Genomic DNA, 21,705 nt, shown 5'->3' with positions numbered 1-21,705 from the left:
CTTAAGCTCAGGTCATGATCTCAGGATCCTGGGACTGAGTCCCACATCAGGCTCCCTGCTCAGCAGAGAGCCTCCCCCCATCTGTTCTCTCTCATGCTCACTAGTTCTCTATCAAACAAATAAATAAAATTTTAAAAAACAAAAAGGGTAAATTTCCTGGAATTTAGTCATATTGGCACCTTAAGTCCAACAAATAGTGCAAAGAAAGCTAAACATCAAGACTCTTGATATTATTATAATAAGTTACTTAAATGTTTTCTGCATTTTCATTTGTATTTTAACTTTCCAGATACTTATATTTTAATAATCTTATGAGATTACAGTTCTGAAAGTAATCTGTGGTTTAACAGAAAACATTTTTTTACAAGAAAAATTACTAAGAAAAGTATAATTTGTACACATAGGCTTTCCAGCTAGTTTCTTGGTTAAGTAACATAATGAAATTAAAACGCTATTAAGACTTACCAGTGAAGTACAAGACGCAGGATGATTATAAGGATACCACCACACTGTTTTATAGATATTGATGTATTGAATAAAGAGAGCAACCAGCAGGTAGATGAAAAAGAGAAATTCAAAGAGCAGGCTTCCATCTACAGGCAAATCAGGAATTTGGCAATGACGAACAGGACCTGGGGTGATTAAGGCTGTGATAGGTGGGACCGGAAGGCCAATAGCACTACCATTTCTGAAAGAGAAAACCACAATTAATTCAAATCGTGGTACCTTTCAATCGTAAACAGCATAAAGGGCCCCCTGCTTCCTTCCTTCTCCACTTACTGCTTAACTGCTGGCCTTCCCTCAGGACTCTACCCTAGAATCTCCTGTTCTTGTCTTCTCCCTCTACACACATTCTCTTAGTGCCCAAAAATGTGGCCACAGGTTCCATTATCTTTAACATGTTGAAAACTAAAATTTCTCTCCGTAGAGTTCACTGCTGAATTTCAGATCTATGTTATCAAGTTGTGTACTGGACTTTGCTGTGTTCTTCCTCCTACAATCCTGACCCTGGTTCGTGGCCCACTCAGTAACTGCTTAAATTAGAAACCTGGGAATTATATTAGAACTTTCCTGACTCCCCATATCCAGTTACTCTCTAAATCTTAAATATTCCACTTTGTAAAACTTTTTCCACTGCACCCTCCGGTCTAAACCCATTGCCTTAGTTCAATTACCATGTTTCACTTAAACTATTGAAGTAATCTCCCTAAAATTAACTTCATCAAATTCTCCAACCTACCTTCTCATAGATCTAAGTGAAACTGACAGTGCTACCGTCTTGCCTAAAACCCTTTAATGGCTCTCTGCTGCCAACAAGATAACATCCAGAAATTTTTAGTATGTCCTATGCAGCTCTCTACTTAACAGATTAGCCCAATCTCTTGACACTCCTCCACATGCAACCTATAGACTTGCTATTCTATAGCAAAAAAATTTCAAAATAGCAAATATGCTATTTGCTATTCTTTTGTATATTCTTTTCACCAGCAATACCACTCAAAACCACCGTCCTTAACCCCTCACCTACACATTTACTGACAAAATCCTTCAAGACTTTTTAAATTATTGAGCATATCGTCCATGAAGCTTAATGACTCAGTCAATCTAAACCAATTCATCTCACTCCTGTACCACCATTATACCTAAATTATGCCTTTACTATTGTACTTTTCATTACTATTACATAATTTCTTATATACTTTTATGTTTTGTCTATCAGATCATAATCTTAAGGACAGAGACTGTACTTTTCCTAGTTCAAGTCACATATATACCTTCATGTTGAGAAGGCAGCAGACTAATGTGGTCACAAAAGAGAGATCTCTTAATATACAAATTAAAATATAGATATTTTACTCCCCCTCTTCTGGCTGTTTTCTTTCTTTCTTCCAGGCTTATTTATTTATTTATTTATTTATTTATTTTTAAACTTCCAGGCTTTTTTATAAATCATAAATAGATGGGCTATCGAAAATGCTAAGACGGAGGTGGGTAGGGAATAAGCTCTCCCATTGTTTACATAGCTGGGAATAGTTAGAGATATCTAAGGGTCTACTATTATTTCAGAACAAGGAAAAGAAGCTTGTTTCGGATATTTCCAAAGAAGATTCAAGAGGAGGAACAATAATACTGTTACCTTCCCCTCTAAGATTTCCAAATATAGAATTATAACATTAGTATGTGACATTTATAGTACTTCAAGTGACTCATGGGAATATGAACTCTGCTCATTCTGACCAGTTAAGAATATCATGGCAGAGGGGCACCTGGGTGGCTCAGTCAGTTGAGCATCCGACTCTCGATCTCAGCTTACGTTTGATCTCGGAGGTTGAGTTCAAGCCCCATGGAGCCTACTTTAAAAAAAAAAAAAAAAAGAAAAAAAGAATACCATGGTAGAATCTGAAAAGAGCTAGAAGGGAAGAACAGGAATAGGTTGGGAGAGGGTGGGAAAAACTGTAAAAACTACTTCCCCTCATTTCCAAATACTAATCGAATACAACAAGCTTACCACGGAGTAGGTTGTGAAGTACCAGTAGGTCTCACACCTCACCTGTTCAATTATAAACCAATCATTAACACATTATTATTAACACATCGGCCACTGCACAACTCCAGGAGCTTTCATTCATATAGAATACAATGTGAAAGGTGCTCTGTGGAGTTGTACAAGTCGGTGGACCTGAATGTAGGCGATTAATGCCAATAGTCAATCTATTCTCTCTCCCCAGTTAGTCATGAGATAAGGAAATACAAAATTCTGAAGAAAAGTTATAAGGTTAGGAGCCTTTACTCTAGAACAAGTTAAAAATTCTTATTCCTTTTCCATCAAAAATAATGAAGGGAGAAAGCATGCTAAATTATTTGTTACTATTTAAAGGTTAAAAAGATTCTTACAGAATTTTTCCCAAGTAAAGCAGACCAACATGCTTCTGCTGTTAACAAATAAATGCTGAGGTTCAAGAAATATTCAAAACAAAGTGCAGAAGATCTGTATTTGTGAGATTTTACACAAGATTTTGGCTATTATACTTCAAGCCAAAAAAAAAAAGGGAACAAAGGTCAAAGTGATGCAGAGTATCTGAGGGAAAAAGGAAAGCTTTCTTCTAATTTGAAGGCTTAATAGGAGATAAGATCAAAGTTCTTAAAACCAAAAAAAAAAAAAAAAGTTAAAATAAACAGTCTTGGTCTATATATCTCAGAAAATTAGTTAGACATATTATTTAGGAAAAACGAAAACATTATTTCTCTCACAGGATATAAAAATAGATGCAAAAAAGGCAAAATGGCACAAATATATTTGAGACACAATGTGGGATAGTCCTAGTCTAGATAGACCAGCTGTAGTCTTTGAGAAAGTAACTTTATATCCTTGAGCCTCAGTTTCTTCACTTAAAATACAGGAGTTGGAATATATTCTCTTTAAAGAATTCTTTTCAGGGACACCTGGGTGGCTCAGCAGTTGAGGTCTGCCTTCAGCCCAGGGCGGGATCCCAGGTCCCAGAATGGAGTCCCGCATCGGGCTCCCTGCGAGGAGCCTGCTTCTCTCTCTGCCTATGTCTCTGCCTCTCTCTCCGTGTCTCTCATGAATACATTTTTTAAAAAAGAATTCTTTCCAATGTTAACATAGAATATTCTTTCAAACTGTGCTACAGGTCCCCAGGATCATGCCCAGGCTTGAGGGTTCATTAGGAAGATTCACAGAACTTGGCATATAGTTGTGTTCATTACAGCAAAAGGATACAAATCAAAATTAGCAGAGGAAATAGGTACATGGGGCAAAGTCCAGAGGAAACCAGGCACAAAATTCCAAGAGTCCTTATCAGTGGAGTCATATAGGACTCACTTAAATCCTTCAGCAACTACCTGTGAAAACACATGTGAAATGCTGTCTACCAGGAAGGTTCATTAGAGGCTCAGCACCCAACGTTTTTACCAAGGTTTTGGCTAAGCATAGGGATAAAGCAAGAAAGATCCAAAAGAATAAAAAAGAATTAGGAGGGATGGAGAAAGCAGTGATCATTTGGACATGCTCAGGTCATATTATTAACAAAGTATATGCAAAGCCAAAACAAAGAAAAAAAAAATCACTCTTAGTCCTTCTCAAATAAAATTCTCCCTCAACTAAACGATCTCTGGGAAACTCAGAAACTCACAGCATATCCTCCTTCTTTAGAAGGCAATCAAGTAAATACTTTACCCTATGAATAAATCCCTGCTCCCCAGAGGGAAAAAAAAAAGAGGACATGAAACTATGGATTTCAATCTTGATTGTGTCATCAAACTAGCTCTGACATTCCCAAGCTGACCTTCACCAATCATGCTACAAACATTGGCAAATGCTCTCTCCTCCAGCTGACCTATGTCTTACAGAATCAAACATATCATCTAAATTATATCACGCTTAAGAAATTATCAATTTCTCTCCTTAGTACTCTACAAACACTCCAAAAGTGAGTTTTCCTCATCTTTCTTTGTATACATCCTTCCTAAAATTATTTTCTAGGCCATTTACCACTAGTTTTATCCATATTTCTTACAACTCTTCCTAGGTGTTATATAATAACCTATTTTAGGCTTTTTCTTTCCCATCAAAAAACAAATATAGAACCATCTATAGATGGTTAAAGAGTTAACCTCTTTAGATAAAAGTGTCACAAAATAACCACTCAATAATAGTTTTAGTAATTTTTAAAGCCATGAACAACTATGATCTTTCATTTCATTCAAATGTGTTTGAATACTGTGGAGTGGAGAAGTAGATCAAGGTGACCATGACTGGAACCCTGAGAGCCAGGATAGAAGAGCTACAAAGAAGGCAGAAAAAAGGGCAACCCGGGTGGCTCAGCGGTTTAGTGCCGCCTTCGGCTGAGGATGTGATCCTGGAGACCCAGGATCAAGTCCCACATCAGGTTCCCTGCATGGAGCCTGCTTCTCCCTCTGCCTGTGTCTCTGCCTCTCTGTGTGTGTCTCTCATGAATAAATAAATAAAATATTTTTTTAAAAAAAAGGCAGAAAAAAGAACATATGATCATAGCTACATTCTTTCAAGAGCACAGGTATTTTTCAAATGTTCCTAGGTCTTTCGAGTATTCTATCTGCATACCTGAAGGAGGATTTTAGTCCACATTTAATTCCTATATTCACTAAACCAAGGAAGAACCATCTAGAAATGTGATTTTCAATGCTTTTTTAACTAGCAGAACACTTCATTTTCCCTCCCCCAAAGGACATTTTACATGGTATTTTGATATTTATTTATTTATTCATAAGAGACAGAGAGAGAGAGAGGCAGTCACAGGCAGAGAGAGAAGCAGGCTCCATCCAGGGAGCCCGACGTGGGACTCGATCCCAGGTCTCCAGGCTTGTGCCCTAGGCTAAAGGTGGCGCTGAACCGCTGAACCACCGGACTGCTCCAGTATCTTGATATTGAAACACACAGGAGAAGGAGTTAGTCTGATTAAGAGAGGACTGGGAAACCTGAAGCCTGGACTACTAGGCCTGCCTAACTCTTCCTCCTCAAACAGTCCCCAAAACTGTGAGGAGGGATTCTATCAGGGCAGTCTGAGAACGAATTACTTAGGGGAATCCACAAAACCAAAGTAGAAGAAAATGAACAAACAACTACCAGAGTTAATACAGAGAATTAAAATTTTTTAGCTAGCTACAATCCAAGCTAGGCACAGCTACAATTTTCCATTGCAATTGTAAACAACTAAATCACTAAATTGATAGTATATATTGGTAAAATTAAGGCATGTACTTAAATACAAAACATCCTTTACCTCAAAATCTATGTTTTATAGTACCTTTCTTCAAAAGCATTTTCACTTATTCTTTTTTCTTATTTTTAAAAATGTAAACTAATACAAGTTATTGTAGAAACTTTGGAAAATTTAAACTTTCAAAAAGTACTGCAGTTTACTATTTCATTTATTTTCAACATCTTACTACAGAGCAGTGTATCACTGTTTTTAACATCAAGAAATCCAAAAAACAATAAAAAATAATAGTCTAGAATAAATTATAAGTGCTCTGTATACATATATAAATATAAAATTTGGATTGAAAATTAGTATAAGAAGAATCAGAGACTAGAAAATCCCTTCAAACTGGAATTTCAGGGAGAGCCCCACTGAAACAAGATCAGAACTGATTTTGAGGACTGAGTAGAACTTTGGAAAGTCAGAAAGAAAGAGGGAGGGCAGGCCAGGAAGAGAGAAGTGCACAAGTAACATCAGGAAAGCCTGAAAAGGCAACAGTACTGATTACTACTAGTAGTGAAAACTAGAATCCAAGCAAGAGAAAACTATTCAGAGAGGAAGCAGAAAATAAGCGACAAAAATTATCTTGTTCAAACACTTGATATAAAGTAAAAGTCACCTCTTTCCACTGCTACATGACTGAAACTCCTCATGAAATGAGTTATCCTAGATCAGATTAGAAATAATTCATCCTAACTTTAAAAATTAGGAACAAAGATAAATTTCCACTAAAAAGACCAAATTCTTTATTTTTATATACAAGTCTTACAATGTTTGGGTTACAATCGAGTTTATTCATTTCAAACAATTTTTTGAACAAAATAATTTTTAAGACTCTTAATAGAATATGACTTATAATTTTATTTTTTATTTTATTTTTTATTATTTTTTTTAAATTTTTATTTATTTATGATAGTCACACAGAGAGAGAGAGAGAGAGAGAGAGAGGCAGAGACACAGGCAGAGGGAGAAGCAGGCTCCATGCACCGGGAGCCCGACGTGGGACTCGATCCCGGGTCTCCAGGATCGGGCCCTGGGCCAAAGGCAGGCGCTAAACCGCTGTGTCACCCAGGGATCCCGACTTATAATTTTAGAATTTCATGTTAACTATCAGTTTTAATTTGTCCTCCTCTGCTAAAAAAAAAAAAAAAAAAAAAAGAATGCTAGTAAAGAGTTAAACGACAACACTCCTCTTGTACTTTATTCTTTTTTAAAGATTTTATTTATTTATTCATGAGAGACACACACACACACAGAGAGAGAGAGAGAGAGAGAGGCAGAGAACAGGCAGAGGGAGAAGCAGGCTCCATGCAGGAAGCCTGATGTGGGACTCGATCCCAGAACTCCAGGATCACACCCTGGGCCAAAGGCAAGCACTAAACCGCTGAGCCACCCAGGGATCCCCTCCTCTTGTACTTTAATTCACTTCTCCCTTTTTTTAATAGCTAACAAGCTATTAATGATGATTAGATGATTAGAATTTCGATTATCAGCCATAGGTGAGAACTGGACTGCTTTCACTTTGTGGGCTCTATATCACAGCTTTCCACTCCAAAATATGCTGAAATACTGAGCTTTCAATCTTCAGGGCAGGATTCCCACCTCACTGCCAAGAAATAACCCTGATAAGCAAGTATCTGAATAGCATGATGACTGCTATGTTAGTCATACTGATCATAGTATATTACAAATTATGTATAGTCTTATTTCTCCTTTACCTGTTTCTCAGGCCTGTTCCATTGCCGCAGCCCCCACCAACCAAAGTCTGTAAAGAAGGTAAAGCTGAACGGCTTAGCTGCTGCCGACTAGGGCCCCTCCTTCCACCGGGCATGTCCGGGAACCAGTCTGCTTCCAGCGCCACCTGTAGCTGCAACCTAGGTTAATGGCTGTCAACCTGTTTCAACTGAACAAAAGAAAAGACATTTAAATATCAGTTTACTATTTTTAAACTAAGCAATGTAACAAAACAACAGAAAAACTGAGTGAGCAGGCCTTGTAAAACCAGATATTCAAATAAATGCTCCCCCAGTGTCTATTACCTACTTTATTCTAAAGAAAGGACTTGGGCAGCCCGGAGGGCTCAGTGGTTTAGTGCTGCCATCAGCCCAGGGCCTGATCCTGGAGACCCAGGAGCTCCCTGCATGGAGCCTGCTTCTCCCTCTGCCTGTGTCTCTGCCTCTGTGTGTGTGTGTCTCTCTCATGAATAGATAAATAAAATCTTAAAAAAATAAATAAATAAAAAATAAAGAAAGGACTATTCAGACTTTAATGGGTCAGAAGCCTAAGTTCTGATCTAAGCTTTGTTCAGCCTTAGGTAAGTCACAGTTTGTGTCTTTCCTGAGTTGACCTGTCGTATGAATGATATGACACTCAGGTAAAAGTTAACAAGAAATGTCTAACATACACATTTTCAATTCATATGTAATACTTTACAGTAAACCACTGGAAATACAAGAAAAGCAGCACTGTCCAAAATGTCGGGTTTCGTGATCAAGGGATCTGGGTTCAGGGGATTGGATCTGCTACATATTATGAGACTGTAGCTCAAGCATTTAACCTCTGAGTTTGTTTAGCCAAAAGTGTTCCTTGACCTACAGAGGTTGCCGCAAGGACTGACAAGATGGAAGAAAGTACAGCAGTTGGCCTGTTAGCTCTTTAAAAGTAAACTGTTTGGGGGCAGCCCGGGTGGCTCAGCGGTTTAGTGCCAGCTTCGGCCCAGAGCATGATCCTGGAGACCCGGGGTCGAGTCCCACATCAGACTCCCTGCACAGAGCCTGCTTCTCCCTCTGCCTGTGTCTCTGCCTCTCTCTCTCTCTCTCTGTGTATCCCTAATAAATAAATAAAATCTTTAAAAAAAATCTTAAAAAAAAAAAAGCAAACTGTTCAAATGGCAACTCCATATGTCAGTGCAAATATCAGAAGAGGCTATGGTGGATGCACACTGCAGAAAAAACTGGTATAAAATCATTCAAAAATCACTTACACGGTAGGATTAAAAGACAAGGAACAAAGACCCTCACCGGGAAAAAAAAAAGGGGGGGGGTCTGTTTATATGTACGCCCCCAAATCTGCTTCCTAAGTAATACTGGGGGGAAAAAAACCTGAAAAATGGAAAAGCCCTGGTTTTCAAATGTTCCTGCAGACCGATCCGGTGTTCCGTATTCCTAACAGCTTCTGGCTGTGGACTAAGAAACGCCAGAGGAGACGAAACAGCCAAACCGTTGGGCGTCAGGACTGCTGGTCCGCGCTCCATTAACGAGGGAAAGAAAAGTGTGAAACTGGGATAGAAGAGGTGAGAGGATGGGGGTGGGGGTGGGGGGCAGCTGACAAGGGACCACACACTTCCACAGACTGGCCCCTACAAGGGGAACCACGACAAAGCGCTTCTTCCTGCGCAAACCGGGGAGCCGCAGCAGGCCGAGACGACCCCGCGGCGCGGAGGCTCGGTCATACTCACGCATGGAGGAGGCCCGGCCGGCGGGGCGGGATCCCGGGGAGGCGGCGGCGGCGGCGGCACAGGCTGGACCCCAGGCGAGAGCACTCCCTCCCCGCGTTGACGCGCTCCAAACCGGCTGCTCGTCCGCAGGCCGTCCCCGCCCGGGAAGGCGACAGGAGGTGCCCAGGCTTCGGGCTGCCAGCCCGCGCCCCGGCCCCAGGTCACTACCAGAGTCAGAGCCAGAGCTAAAGTTAGAGGCAGAACCCGGCCGGGTCAGCACTCATCCCCGGCCTCCATTACCGCGGGGCTCAGCAGACGTGGCAGCGCACGGAGATGACGTCAGCTCCGCGACTGGCGGCGGCCCGGGTGCCCAGCCGGCGTCCGGAACTCCGCGCTGGGTCCCGGGAGCGGGCACCCCACCCCCTCCTGCGTGCGCCTGCGCAGTGGGCCGCGCCTGCCCCGGCGGCGCTGGCCTGCGTGTTTCCTCCCTGGGCCCCTGCGCTGCGCTGGCTCCACTTTGGGGGACCTGGGCTGTCCCCTGGACGCCCCTTAACAACCACGTACAAAATGTCACCTCAGTTTTACAGATGGGGGAGGTTGGGAGATGTCACCGGAGGTCGCCTTCCTGCCAGGTAAAAGGACCCCCCAAGTCGTGAGGTCATGCTTCAGCATCCAGTCGTGCGCCTATTGTAGGTGAAGGACTGGATGGGTGCGGAGTTGGGGGGATGCCACAGCTTGCTCAGGCTACCGGACACGGGGCACCAGGAGAACACAGTGATTGCGATAGAGCAGATGCAACAAAAGTATCCCCCAGGTCCAGATGGTAGCGTGCAATTCATCGTAATTTATTCAGAGTAATAAATTCTGCGGGGTGGTAGTGGTGGCGATACCGAGGAAGACTTCACAGTGAGCTTGGGTGTTGAAGCCGAGGCTTCAAGAATGAAGAGGTTGCTCGTGGAGGAATGGCTTTTTTTTTTTTTAAGGATTTTTATTTTATTTATTTATTCATGAGAATACACAGGAGAGAGAGAGAGAGAGGCAGAGATACAGGCAGAGGGAGAAGCAGGCTCCAGGCAGGGAGCCCGACGTGGGACTCGATCCCGGGTCTCCAGGATCAGGCCCTGGGCTGAAGGCGGCGCTAAACCACTGAGCCACCTGGGCTGCCCATTTTTCCTATTTTATAGAGGAAACAAGTTTTAAGAGAGGTTAAATAACTTGTTGAAAATAACCCAGCTAATAAGTGGCAGAGCAGAATTTAGAGCCAGAAGGACCAATATCAAAACTACTAAGCTTAGTAATATTCCAAATATTCTTAGTGTCCTTATGTGCTAGAGAATTTTCTTTTTTTTTATTTTTTTAAATTTTTATTTATTTATGATAGTCACAGAGAGACAGAGAGAGAATTTTCATTAATGAATACAAACCCAAATACAGAAAGCCCAGATCATTACATATTTCTGTAACTTTGTACATTTATTTTCCTATTTGCTCTAACTGCTTCCTAGCTTGCTACATTGAAACACCTTTGCCATTTTTCTGTTGGCTCACCACCATCCTTCGTTCATTCAGCAGTTATTTGTTTAGAGCTGACTGTACCAGGTACTTAGTGAACAAGACAGATAGGTCCCTGACCTCCTGGAGCTTATATTCTAACAGAAAGCATTTAATGTAATAATTACACATTATAAGAACTATGGAGACAAACAGGCTAAGGTAGAAAATAAGGAAGGTTCTATTTTGAGGGAGGGAATGGCATCTCAGCAGAAACCTGAATGTTGGGGAGGAACCAGAGAGGCAAAGATGGGAGGGAAAAGCAGTTGAGATAGAAGACAAAACTTAATGCAGAGATTATAAGGTGGGCAAGAGCTTGGCATGTTTGAGAACACAAAGCTGTATAGCTAGGTTGTGGTGAGCAAAGGAGAATGTGGCATGAAATGAATCTGAAGACGAAGGAAGAGCTTATATGTGGAGAATTTTGCATTTTAAATTAGGGGATGGCGTAGGACCCAGAAATCTGTGATTTTAATAGCTTCAGGATTCTGGCAGTTAACTTACATATGGGAACCACTGGAATAAACCACCTCATCTGTTAAGGAAATGAAACAATTATTGTTCCATGCAGCTCATTCCTCCTTTATACGGGGCCCATTTATCTCCCAATCTCTTCTATGTCTTCTTCCACATAGATAAACAATGTAAAGTTGTAGAAAATACTGATTTATTCTTATTTCAAAGACATAACACAAGGTGATTTCCTTTTTCTTCTGGTTACAGAAAGCTGAAATAACAGAAAATAAAGACTTCTTTATTAAAGTTCTAAAAATTATTCTCCACTATATTCATTTTAGACTAACTCTGAAGCAAAGCTTACTCGGTGTTCAGCTATGTAACACACTGTGTTAGTTATGTGCCTTCAATGAACCATTCATTTTGAAGTACTGCATACCTTCTGGAAGTACAAGAAATGAATTTCAAATTTTCATTTGGATTCCTGAAGAAGTCTTGTATAATATAGTGTTGGAGATCCATGCTCTCTTCTTGCCTACTCACCCAAAGTAAGTGATATAACCCATTCCTAACTAATCAACATTATTGTATCTTTCATCATTCCTCAGTGTACATCCTAAACCTCCACGACCATCAATCTTTTCTACCCCCACCTTCTGCAAATTGTGGCTTCCCTGTTTTTAGTGTCTCCAACACAATATTCCTTAACTGCAATATTTTATTTTCATTTCAATATACCCCTCACACCCCTTTTCCAAATTTCCATCTCATATTGATCTTTCCACTGAAACCAATAGCAATTACATATTGCCTTATGCTGTAAATAATTTCTGGGGAAGTATATTTGTCTTCCCGCTAGTTTCAAACCCGGCACAGATCTCATCTTGTACTTTCGTGTATTTCTACAGAGCCTAGGATGTTACCTTGCACATTTTAGTAAATTGAGTAAATTTACATTGAATAAATACTTGTATGATTACTATATATACCCATGTATAGTTATAAACCTGTACTGTCCAGTATAATGTTACCGATTTTTCCCATGTCTAAGTCACCCCAGCTGTTATAAATTCCTATTACAAAGAGATTTGTGCTAGGCTATTTTTCACCCCTTGGGTTCTAACAGTGTTGTAATCATTCAGGTATTCAACAAATCTATACTATAAGAAGCAGTTTAATGTCATGCAAAGAACTTGCTAGTCTACGTTGTACCACTAACTGTGAAGTTGTGGGCAAGAAACATCCGTTCTGATCGTGTTTTCAGGCTGCAGAAAATAAGGTGCTTTAAATATGCCACAGAATGTAAGGAATTACCATTATTAGACATATTTTCCCAGGGGATGCCTTTTATTCATTCTCTCCTGGACTTTGTATGAGAGAGAGAGATGGAGTTTGAACATTTCACTACACCTGGCGACGTGAAGCTGCTCACTACAGTTCGGCTCCAAACAAGCGGGACTAGAGGCGCGCCGCCCGCCGAGCACTCGGGGGACGTCCCAGGGCCGCCCTCGCGGAGAAATCGGGCCGCCGGCCGGGGCTGGGGGCGGGGAGGCGCAGAGGTGCGCGGCCATCCGTGTGCGGGCGGCCCTCCGCCCACCTGGTCATCTGCATTCCGTGCGGCCCTCCGCCCACCTGGTCATCTGCATTCGGGGCGGCCCTCTGCCCTCCTGGTCATCTCCGTGCGGGACGGCCCTCCGCCCACCTGGTCATCTGCATTCCGTGCGGTCCTCCGCCCTCCTGGTCTTCTCCGTGCGGGACGGCCCTCCGCCCACCCGGTCTTCTCCGTGCGGGACGGCCCTCCTCCCACCTGGTCTTCTCCGTGCGGGACGGCCCTCCTCCCACCTGGTCATCTCCGTGCGGGACGGCCCTCCGCCCACCTGGTCATCTGCATTCCGTGCGGTCCTCCGCCCTCCTGGTCATCTCCGTGCGGGACGGCCCTCCGCCCACCCGGTCTTCTACGTGCGGGACGGCCCTCCGCCCACCTGGTCTTCTCCGTGCGGGACGGCCCTCCTCCCACCTGGTCATCTCCGTGCGGGACGGCCCTCGCCCACCTGGTCTTCTCCGTGCGGGACGGCCCTCCTCCCACCTGGTCATCTCCGTGCGGGACGGCCCTCCGCCCACCTGGTCATCTGCATTCCGTGCGGTCCTCCGCCCTCCTGGTCATCTCCGTGCGGGACGGCCCTCCGCCCACCCGGTCTTCTCCGTGCGGGACGGCCCTCCGCCCACCTGGTCTTCTCCGTGCGGGACGGCCCTCCGCCCACCTGGTCTTCTCCGTGCGGGACGGCCCTCGCCCACCTGGTCTTCTCCGTGCGGGACGGCCCTCCTCCCACCTGGTCATCTGCATTCCGTGCGGTCCTCCGCCCTCCTGGTCTTCTCCGTGCGGGACGGCCCTCCGCCCACCTGGTCTTCTCCGTGCGGGACGGCCCTCCTCCCACCTGGTCATCTCCGTGCGGGACGGCCCTCCGCCCACCTGGTCTTCTCCGTGCAGAACGGCCCTCCTCCCACCTGGTCATCTGCATTCCGTGCGGTCCTCCGCCCTCCTGGTCATCTCCGTGCGGGACGGCCCTCCGCCCACCTGGTCTTCTCCGTGCGGGACGGCCCTCCGCCCACCTGGTCTTCTCCGTGCGGAACGGCCCTCCGCCCACCTGGTCATCTCCCCGCGGGACGGCCCTCGCCCACCTGGTCTTCTCCGTGCGGAACGGCCCTCCTCCCACCTGGTCATCTCCCTGCGGGACGGCCCTCGCCCACCTGGTCATCTGCATGCGGGGCGGCCCTCCGCCCACCTGGTCTTCTCCGTGCGGAACGGCCCTCCGCCCACCTGGTCATCTCCCTGCGGGACGGCCCTCGCCCACCTGGTCATCTGCATGCGGGGCGGCCCTCCGCCCACCTGGTCTTCTCCCTGCGGGACGGCCCTCCGCCCACCTGGTCATCTGCATTCGGGGCGGCCCTCCGCCCACCTGGTCAGCTCCCTGCGGGACGGCCCTCCGCCCACCTGGTCATCTGCTTGCGGGGCGGTCCTCCACCCACCAGCTGGGGCGCCCGCCGCCATCTTTGTGCGGGGCGGCCCTCCGCCCACGTGGTGCGGCGCCCACGGTCCTCTCCTTGTGCGGCGCCATCTTTGTGCGGGGCGGCCCCCGCCCACGTGACGTGTCTCCCCGCCCCCCGCCCGGGCCATCTTCGTGCGGGGCTGCCTTTCCGCCGGCGCGGCCGCGGGGCCTCGGCAGTGGCGTGCGGGCGATGGAGCGGGGGGCGCGCCCGCGGCTCGGGCTGTGGCTGCTGCTGCTGTTCCTGCCCCCAGTGCCGGGCCGCCAGAAGGAGTCAGGTGGGCTCCGGGTCCGGTGCGGTCCGGAGGCGCCGGCCCTCCCCCCGGTCCCCGGTGCGGCCGGCTGATGCTGCGGCCGCTGGGCGCAGGGCTGGGCCGAGGGCACCGGGCGCCTTGGAGCGTGAGCGACCGCGTCCGGGCGGCGCTGCTTGTACTGCAGGGACCCCGGGGACCAACCCGTCCTGAGGGATCTGGGTGGGGGCGTCTCTGGCTTTTCATTGATCCCTTTATAGGGGTCGCTTTGATTAGGAGAAGGGGAGAATGCATGTCACCGGTTTATTCCCAGTGCTCTGAACGCCAGGCTGGGACATTTCCCCACTTGTTGGACACCCAATAGCTCAGTAGAGAAGCCGACTTGACCCAAGAGCTGGCGAGTCACAGAAAGCATCCTTCCCGGCGTTTCGTTCCCATCAGTGGAATAGTTAGATTCGGTGTCTGCAGGTTTTGGCCTTCTCTTGGCTCTCTGCATGCCTCCTGCCGCTAGCAAAGGAGAATGCTCAGGATATTCTGTTAACTCTCGTTTGCTTCTTGAAGGTTCCAGGTGGAAAGTGTTCATTGAGCAAATTAACAGGTCTTTGGAGAATTACGAACCATGTTCAAGTCAAAACTGCAGCTGCTACCATGGGTGAGTTCTGGTCTCCGATGAGTGTCTTTTGAGAGTTGAGTGCTTGTCATAAGAATTCCTTTAAATTCTCCCAAGAGACCTGGGTCACAGAGATGGGAGAGCCAAGCATGCCTTGATAAAAGGCACAGTTCCTGTGGTGGGTTTCCGTAGGATAGGAGGGGCCCAGGTAGACTCAGCAAGGCTGCTCACTGCTAGGAATGAAGCTGCGCATCCTTGTCGGTGTTCCACACCGGACTGAAAGCTTCTTGAGGTCAAGGCCTAGGTCTTTTAATCAGTGTTGCATCGGTGGTGCTGGCCCTCAGTAAGTACTCAGTAAATATTGTCAGAGGGAGGAGCCTATTTATAGATGGACCCAATCATAAATTTCCTATTGGTTATTTTTTAAGTATGCGAGTTATGGCTGAGAGGGTAGTGTGGTAGAGAGATGACTTTGAAAGCAGTCTTGGGGGCAGCCCCGGGTGGCTCAGCGGTTTAGCACCGCCTTCAGCTCAGGGCGTGATCCTGGAGTCCTGGGATTGAGTCCTGCATCGGGCTCCCTGCATGGAGCCTGCTCCTCCCTCTGCCTGTGTCTCTGCCTCTCTCTCTCTGTCTCTCAAGAATAAATAAAATCTTTAAAAAAAAAAAAAGTCTTGGGGTTTAGTTGCAGATCTCCCATTGATTATCCATGTGGCAAGTCACTTAACTTCTCTGGGTCTTAGGTTCCTCATCAGCTAAATAGCTGGGCCCTTGAGTTCCTCATGTGTCATTCTAGGATTCCTCAAAAAATTCATCTAATGCTTATGACACTTACTGAAAACTGTGCACTGAACTTTAAAAGGGATACAAAATAGTATAATTTCTGGTGATTACTGTCAGGTTGTATGTGACGTGAGTGGGGGCCAGACAGACCAGAATAGGGGTGTCAGTCTGAGACCAAGGGCATCAGACAGTGTCATACTGTAAGTCATAAATCATACCTTCTGTGGAATTGAGAGAAGAGGAGATCAGTGGGACTGCGGTGACTAGGAGCACATGGGTGTGTTGTGTGAGTATCAAAGGAGAAATTGCATCAATCAGAGGGCAGACAATCCAGATGGAGAGAGGAAGAAGAGAAATTGACTTGCTTTTTCCTCTTTGTGGCTTTATTGTTTTGGTTTAGATTACCTATGTGTTTCTGGGGGAAATGTTGCTCATTCCTGCCCTCTATTCTTTCCCTGGGGTACGGTGTTTTCTAATACTAAATCTAAACCCACAGATAGGTAGTAGGTGGAATGGTACTGCTTTCTTGACCTGCTTTCCTTGACGATTCACTTTCTTTCCCAGGGTCATAGAAGAGGATCTGACTCCTTTCCGAGGAGGTATCTCCAGGAAGATGATGGCAGAGGTAGTCAGACGGAAACTAGGGACCCACTATCAGATCATTAAGAACAGACTATACCGAGAAAATGACTGCATGTTCCCTTCAAGGTAAGAGTTATGAGATAGATATATCTCTGATCTTTGTTTTTGATCTTTTTTTAAAAAGATTTTATTTATTTATTCACGAGAGACAGAGAGAAGCAGAAGTACAGGCAGAGGGAGAGGCAGGCTCCATGCAGGGAGCCTGATGTGGAACTCGATCCTGGGACTCCGGGATCATGCCCTGGGCCGAAGGCAGGCGCTAAACCACTGAGCCACTCAGGCTGCCCTCTTCTGATCTTCTTATATATGGGCTTACTTGATACTGTTCTTGTAGAGAAATTAATTAAAAGGATCCATCAATGAGTCTCTCTTCACGTTTCAAAGAGAATACAAAATAGTGACAAGCTCTCCTTGGGGATTTTTTTTGCCAATTCCCTTTCTCCCATATTAACGTCTATCTCCTCCTCCTTCTTAAGGCTTGGGCACATCGCTGGTTGTACTGGCTGTAGCTCTGCACTACTCATCTTTCCCCAGATATAGAAGCTGCAGGGTACAGGCTGAGACCTGGCAGGGGTGAGCTAGGCTCGAGGAGCGGTACTGAGTGTTCATCACAGGTCAAGTATCGTTCTAGCTATTGGTATTTGAAGAGAGGTGGCGGAAAGTTAAGAGTAACTGGAGCTGAAGATTATGCAAGCTATACTAGCCAGGAAGGTGTGGGAGCTGAGGTAACATCAGTGGGCTGAGGGCTGGAGCCCATTGGGGAAAGGTCATGGACTGAGCCTGGAAATTGGATTTAGGTAGCATTATATGTTTATACAACAGATGAGAAACATCCCTTTTAGAAGACTTTTTTTTTTTTTTTAACTCAAATCTTTATAAAATTACAAAGTACAAAAATTCAGAGGCCATAGTTATTCCTCTGCCTAAGATCTTCTTTCCAATCTCTATTCTGTCATTAAAAGTAAAGTGAATGAAGGGCACCTGGGTGGCTCAATCAGTTAAGCATCTGCCTTCAGCTTAGGTCATGATCCCAGGGTCCTGGGATCAAGTCCCATGTCAGGCTCCCCCTTCATCAGGGAGTCTGCTGCTTCTTCCTCTGCCCCTCCCCTCTGCTCATGTGCACTTGCATGTGCACGTGCTCTCTCTCTCAAATAAATAAAATGTTTTTTTAAAAAGTAAGTGAGCAGTATTGCAAATAGCATCCATCCATATGAACATAATGATTCTTAATAACTTTATTACAAATTACTACATTTTTGGGATCCCTGGGTGGCGCAGCGGTTTGGCGCCTGCCTTTGGCCCAGGGCCCGATCCTGGAGACCCGGGATCGAATCCCATGTCGGGCTCCCGGTGCATGGAGCCTGCTTCTCCCTCTGCCTGTGTCTCTGCCTCTCTCTCTCTCTCTCTGTGTGACTATCATAAATAAATAAAAATTAAAAAAAAATTAAAAAAAAAACAAAAAAAACCCACAAATTACTACATTTTCATTATCAAAAATATGTAAAAACAACAACAAAAAAATTAAAAATCACTTAGTGTCCTACTGTGAAGTAATCACAATTATACTTTTATTATCAAGTGTCAGGGGCAAATAAGGTGGTACGTGGGGAAGATTATTGAGGTATTTTACCTTTTTTTATCTTATTTTTTTTAAAAGATTTTATTTATTTACTTGAGAGAGAGAGAGAGCAAGCATTGGGGAGGGGTAGAGGGAGAGAGTGAGAGAGGCAGACTCACTGCTGAGCAGGAAGCTGAATTCGGGGCTCCATCCCAGAACCCAGAGATCATGATCTGGGCCAAAGGCAGACATTCAACCCATTGAGCCACCCAGGCATTCTTATTGAGGTATTTTAAACAGATATTTTTTTAAAAGATTTTATTTATGTATTCATGACACACACACACACACACACACACACACACACAGAGGCAGAGACACAGGCAGAGGGAGAAGAGGCTCCATGCAGGGAGCCGGATGTGGGACTCGATCCCGGAACTCCAGGATCACGCCCTGAGCTGAAGGCAGCACTGAACCGCTGAGCCACCCAGGCTGCCCTTAAACAAATATTTGTTACATTACTTGGGACAGTAAGAGAGGCTTTACAAATTATGAGTGTAGAGGAATTTTTGATTTCTACAAATGAGAAAGAAAATATGAGTATAGACATTGTTAGACTTTGAAAGCTTACTTTATGTTTAATAGTTAGCTGAGCAATTTTCAGATGAAGTTAAATACATTCAAAGTTTCTGAAGGGCACATACCTCTCGTTCCAGACCTTATAACATTTTGGTCAGAATCGTGAGCTCTTAGAAATGTTTGTAAGGGAGTACAGACCTTTTATTGACGATAAAATAGTGTATGTATATATACATATGAAATGCATGGAAAGTTCCCTGTCCCAACTGCATGCACAACCAAGGAAACAGAGTTGAGCAAAAAAGAAACAAAGTGAAATATTCGGAACCAGTGTCCCTAATGAAATGGATATAGTTGAATAATATCTCAGATTCCCATCTAGCCAAAAATATTATCTTTCTTTTTTTAAAGATTGTATTTATTTATTCATGAGAGACACACAGATTGAGGCAGAGACACAGGCAGAAGGAGAAGCAGGCTCCATACAGGGAGCCCAACGTGGGAATTGATCCCGGGACCCCAGGATCACGCCCCAAACCGGAGGCAGACACTCAACTGCTGAGCCACCTAGGGGTCCCCTAGTATCTTTCTAGGTCTAGATCCTTTTAATTCACCCAGTTGGAGAAAACTACATGGCATTTAAAATTTTTTATTCTAAACAAGCTAAAATATAAATTATTTCAGGGATGAGCTGAGAAATTTTGCTTAGGAACTAGAGCTCCATTTAATTAAATGACTGGAAACATGTCATTTCAAAGATGGAAAATAATGATATTTTTAAAATAATGACTTTAGTGAAATATGGCTGACATAAACTGCACATACTTAAAGTATACAACTTGATAAGTTTATGTTCATTATCTTTTTTAAAATTTATCTTTAATTGAAGTATAGTTGACATATATTAGTTTCAAGCATACAACATAGTGATTCAACATGTATATGCATTACAGAATGTTTACCATGATGCATGTAGTTACCATCTGTCACCATACAAAGTGATTACAGTATTATTGAGTATATTCCTTATGTTATACTTTTCATCACACTGACTTTTTTTTTATTGAAGCATAGATGACACACAAGGTTACCTTAGTTTCAAGTGTACACCATAGTGATTCTGGACTACTCTTATATGCTGTGCTATGCTAACTACAAGTGTAGTTATTGTCTGTAACCATACAACACTATTACAATACCATTGACTGTATTCTCTTTCTGTAGTTTTTATCCTCATGACCTATACATTCCATAATTGAAAGCCCATATCTTTTGTCTATCCTCTTACCTCCTTTTGCTTTGGCAAGTATCTCTATACTTATGGGTCTGCTTTTGCTTTTTGTTTTATTCATTTGTTTTCTAGATTCCACATGTAAGTGAAATCATACGGATTTATCTATCTATTACATTTTTTTATGTATGGTATTTGTTTTTCTCTGAGTTATCTTACTTAGCATAATACTCTCTGGGTCCATCCATGTTGTCACAAATGTCAAGATCCTGTTCTTTTTTATGGCTAATATTCCAGTGTGTGTGTGTGTGTGTGTGTGTATTTCACATCTTTACTCACCTATTGATGGACACTTAGGTTGCTTCCATACATACACGATCGTAAATAATGCTACAGTAAACATAGGGGTGTATATATCTTTGCAAATTAGTATTTTTTTCTTTGGATAAGTACCCCTTAAAAGCAGAATTACCAAATCATAAGGTATTTCTATTTTTAATTTTTTTGAGGAACCCCCATACTGTTTTCTACAGTGGCTGCACCAATTTTCATTTGCCCCAACAGTGCATAAGGGTTCTCTTCTCCTCACATCCTTGCTAAATTTATTATTTCCTATCTTTTTCATAATAAGCATTCTGACTGGTGTAAGATGATGCTATCTCATTGTGGTTTTGATTTAGTGATGTTGACTATCTTTTCATGTGTTTGTTGGCCATCTGTACATCTGCTTTGGAATATGTTTATTCATGTCCTCTGCCCATTTTTTTACTGAATTATTTGTTTTATTGGTGTGTTGAGTTATATGAGTTCTTTATTGTTTTTGATATTTACCCTTTACCAGATATATCATTTGGAAGTATCTTCTCCCATTTAGTATGTTGCCTTTTTGTTTTGTTGTTTCCTTCACTGTACAAAAGCTTTTCATTTAATATAGTCCCAGTAGTTTATTTTTGCTCTTGATGCCCTTCCCTGAGGAGACACATCTAAAAAAAATAGTGTTAAGACCAATGTCCAAGAGTTTACTGCCTGTTTTCTTTTAGGAGTTTTATGGTTTCAGGTCTCGCACTTAGATCTTTAATCCATTTTTGGGTGTTGTTTTTTTGGTATATGGTGTAAGAAAGTGGTTCATTTTCATTCTTTTGCATGTAGTGGTCAAGTTTTCCCAACACCAATTATTGAAAAGGCTATTTTTTCTCCATTGTATATTCTTGCCTCCTGTCATAAATTGATTGACCTTACAAGTGTGGGTTTATTTCTTATTCTGTTCTGGTATTCTCTGTATTTATTTTTGTGCCAGTGCCATACTCTTTTGATTATCATTGCTTTGTAGTATAGTTTAAAACTTGGCTCTGTGTGTCTTTCATGAATAAATAAATAAAATCTTAAAAAAAAAAAAAAAAAACCCTGGGATTATGGTACCTCCAGTTTTGTTCTTCCTTCTCAAGATTGCTTTGGCATCCACAGTCTTTTGTGGTTCTATAAAAATTATAGGATTATTTGTGCTAGTTCTATGAAAAATGCTATTGGTATTTTGATAGAGGCATTGAATATGTAGATTACTTTGGGTAGCATGGACATTTTATCAATATTAATTATGCCAATCTATGAACATGGTATATCTTTCCACTAATTTGTATCATCTTAAATTTCTTCGATCAATATCTTACAGTTTTCAGAGTACAGGTCTTCTACCTTATTGGTTAAATTTATTACTGAGTATTTTATTCCTTATGATGCAATTACAATTTGATAAGGTTTGATGTATATATACACAAAGATAATGAACATATCTGTCACTCCCAAAA

General features: G+C 43.4%; 2 protein-coding genes and 1 long non-coding RNA gene across 8 annotated transcripts in view; 2 read left to right on the top strand and 1 right to left on the bottom strand.

The window, feature by feature from the left end:
• Positions 1-12,808, bottom strand: part of TMEM39A (transmembrane protein 39A) — a 37,276-nt gene extending 24,468 nt beyond the window's left edge. The window contains exons 1-4 of one of the 6 annotated variants that reach the window (XM_077883795.1): positions 12,520-12,808; positions 11,254-11,476; positions 7,481-7,665; positions 466-688 (exon numbers count right to left, since the gene is read on the bottom strand). In XM_077883795.1, the coding sequence (XP_077739921.1) occupies positions 466-688; positions 7,481-7,593 (336 nt within the window). In that variant the 5' untranslated portion in view covers positions 7,594-7,665; positions 11,254-11,476; positions 12,520-12,808. Of the gene's footprint in view, positions 1-465; positions 689-2,238; positions 2,353-7,480; positions 7,666-9,219; positions 9,564-11,253 lie in introns of those variants that run through there. The other 5 variants (XR_013372193.1, XM_077883794.1, XM_077883793.1 and 2 more) reach the window with 5 other exon arrangements.
• On the top strand, positions 9,652-12,972 carry LOC144305164 (uncharacterized). Its single transcript, XR_013372200.1, has 3 exons — positions 9,652-9,830; positions 11,547-11,753; positions 12,348-12,972. It is a non-coding gene; the product is annotated as an uncharacterized LOC144305164 (long non-coding RNA).
• A 992-nt stretch (positions 12,973-13,964) lies between these two features.
• POGLUT1 (protein O-glucosyltransferase 1) overlaps positions 13,965-21,705 on the top strand; it is a 29,535-nt gene continuing 21,794 nt past the window's right edge. The window contains exons 1-3 of the mRNA XM_077883798.1: positions 13,965-14,527; positions 15,062-15,152; positions 16,455-16,598. Of these exons, the coding sequence (XP_077739924.1) occupies positions 13,966-14,527; positions 15,062-15,152; positions 16,455-16,598 (797 nt within the window). The 5' untranslated portion in view covers position 13,965. The remainder of the gene's footprint in view (positions 14,528-15,061; positions 15,153-16,454; positions 16,599-21,705) is intronic.

Source organism: Canis aureus, chromosome 35, assembly GCF_053574225.1.
Source record: "Canis aureus isolate CA01 chromosome 35, VMU_Caureus_v.1.0, whole genome shotgun sequence".
In the NCBI taxonomy this organism is placed as follows: Eukaryota; Metazoa; Chordata; class Mammalia; order Carnivora; family Canidae; genus Canis; species Canis aureus.
Note: the sequence above shows the minus strand (reverse complement) of the source record. Positions and strands in the feature narration are given on the sequence as shown.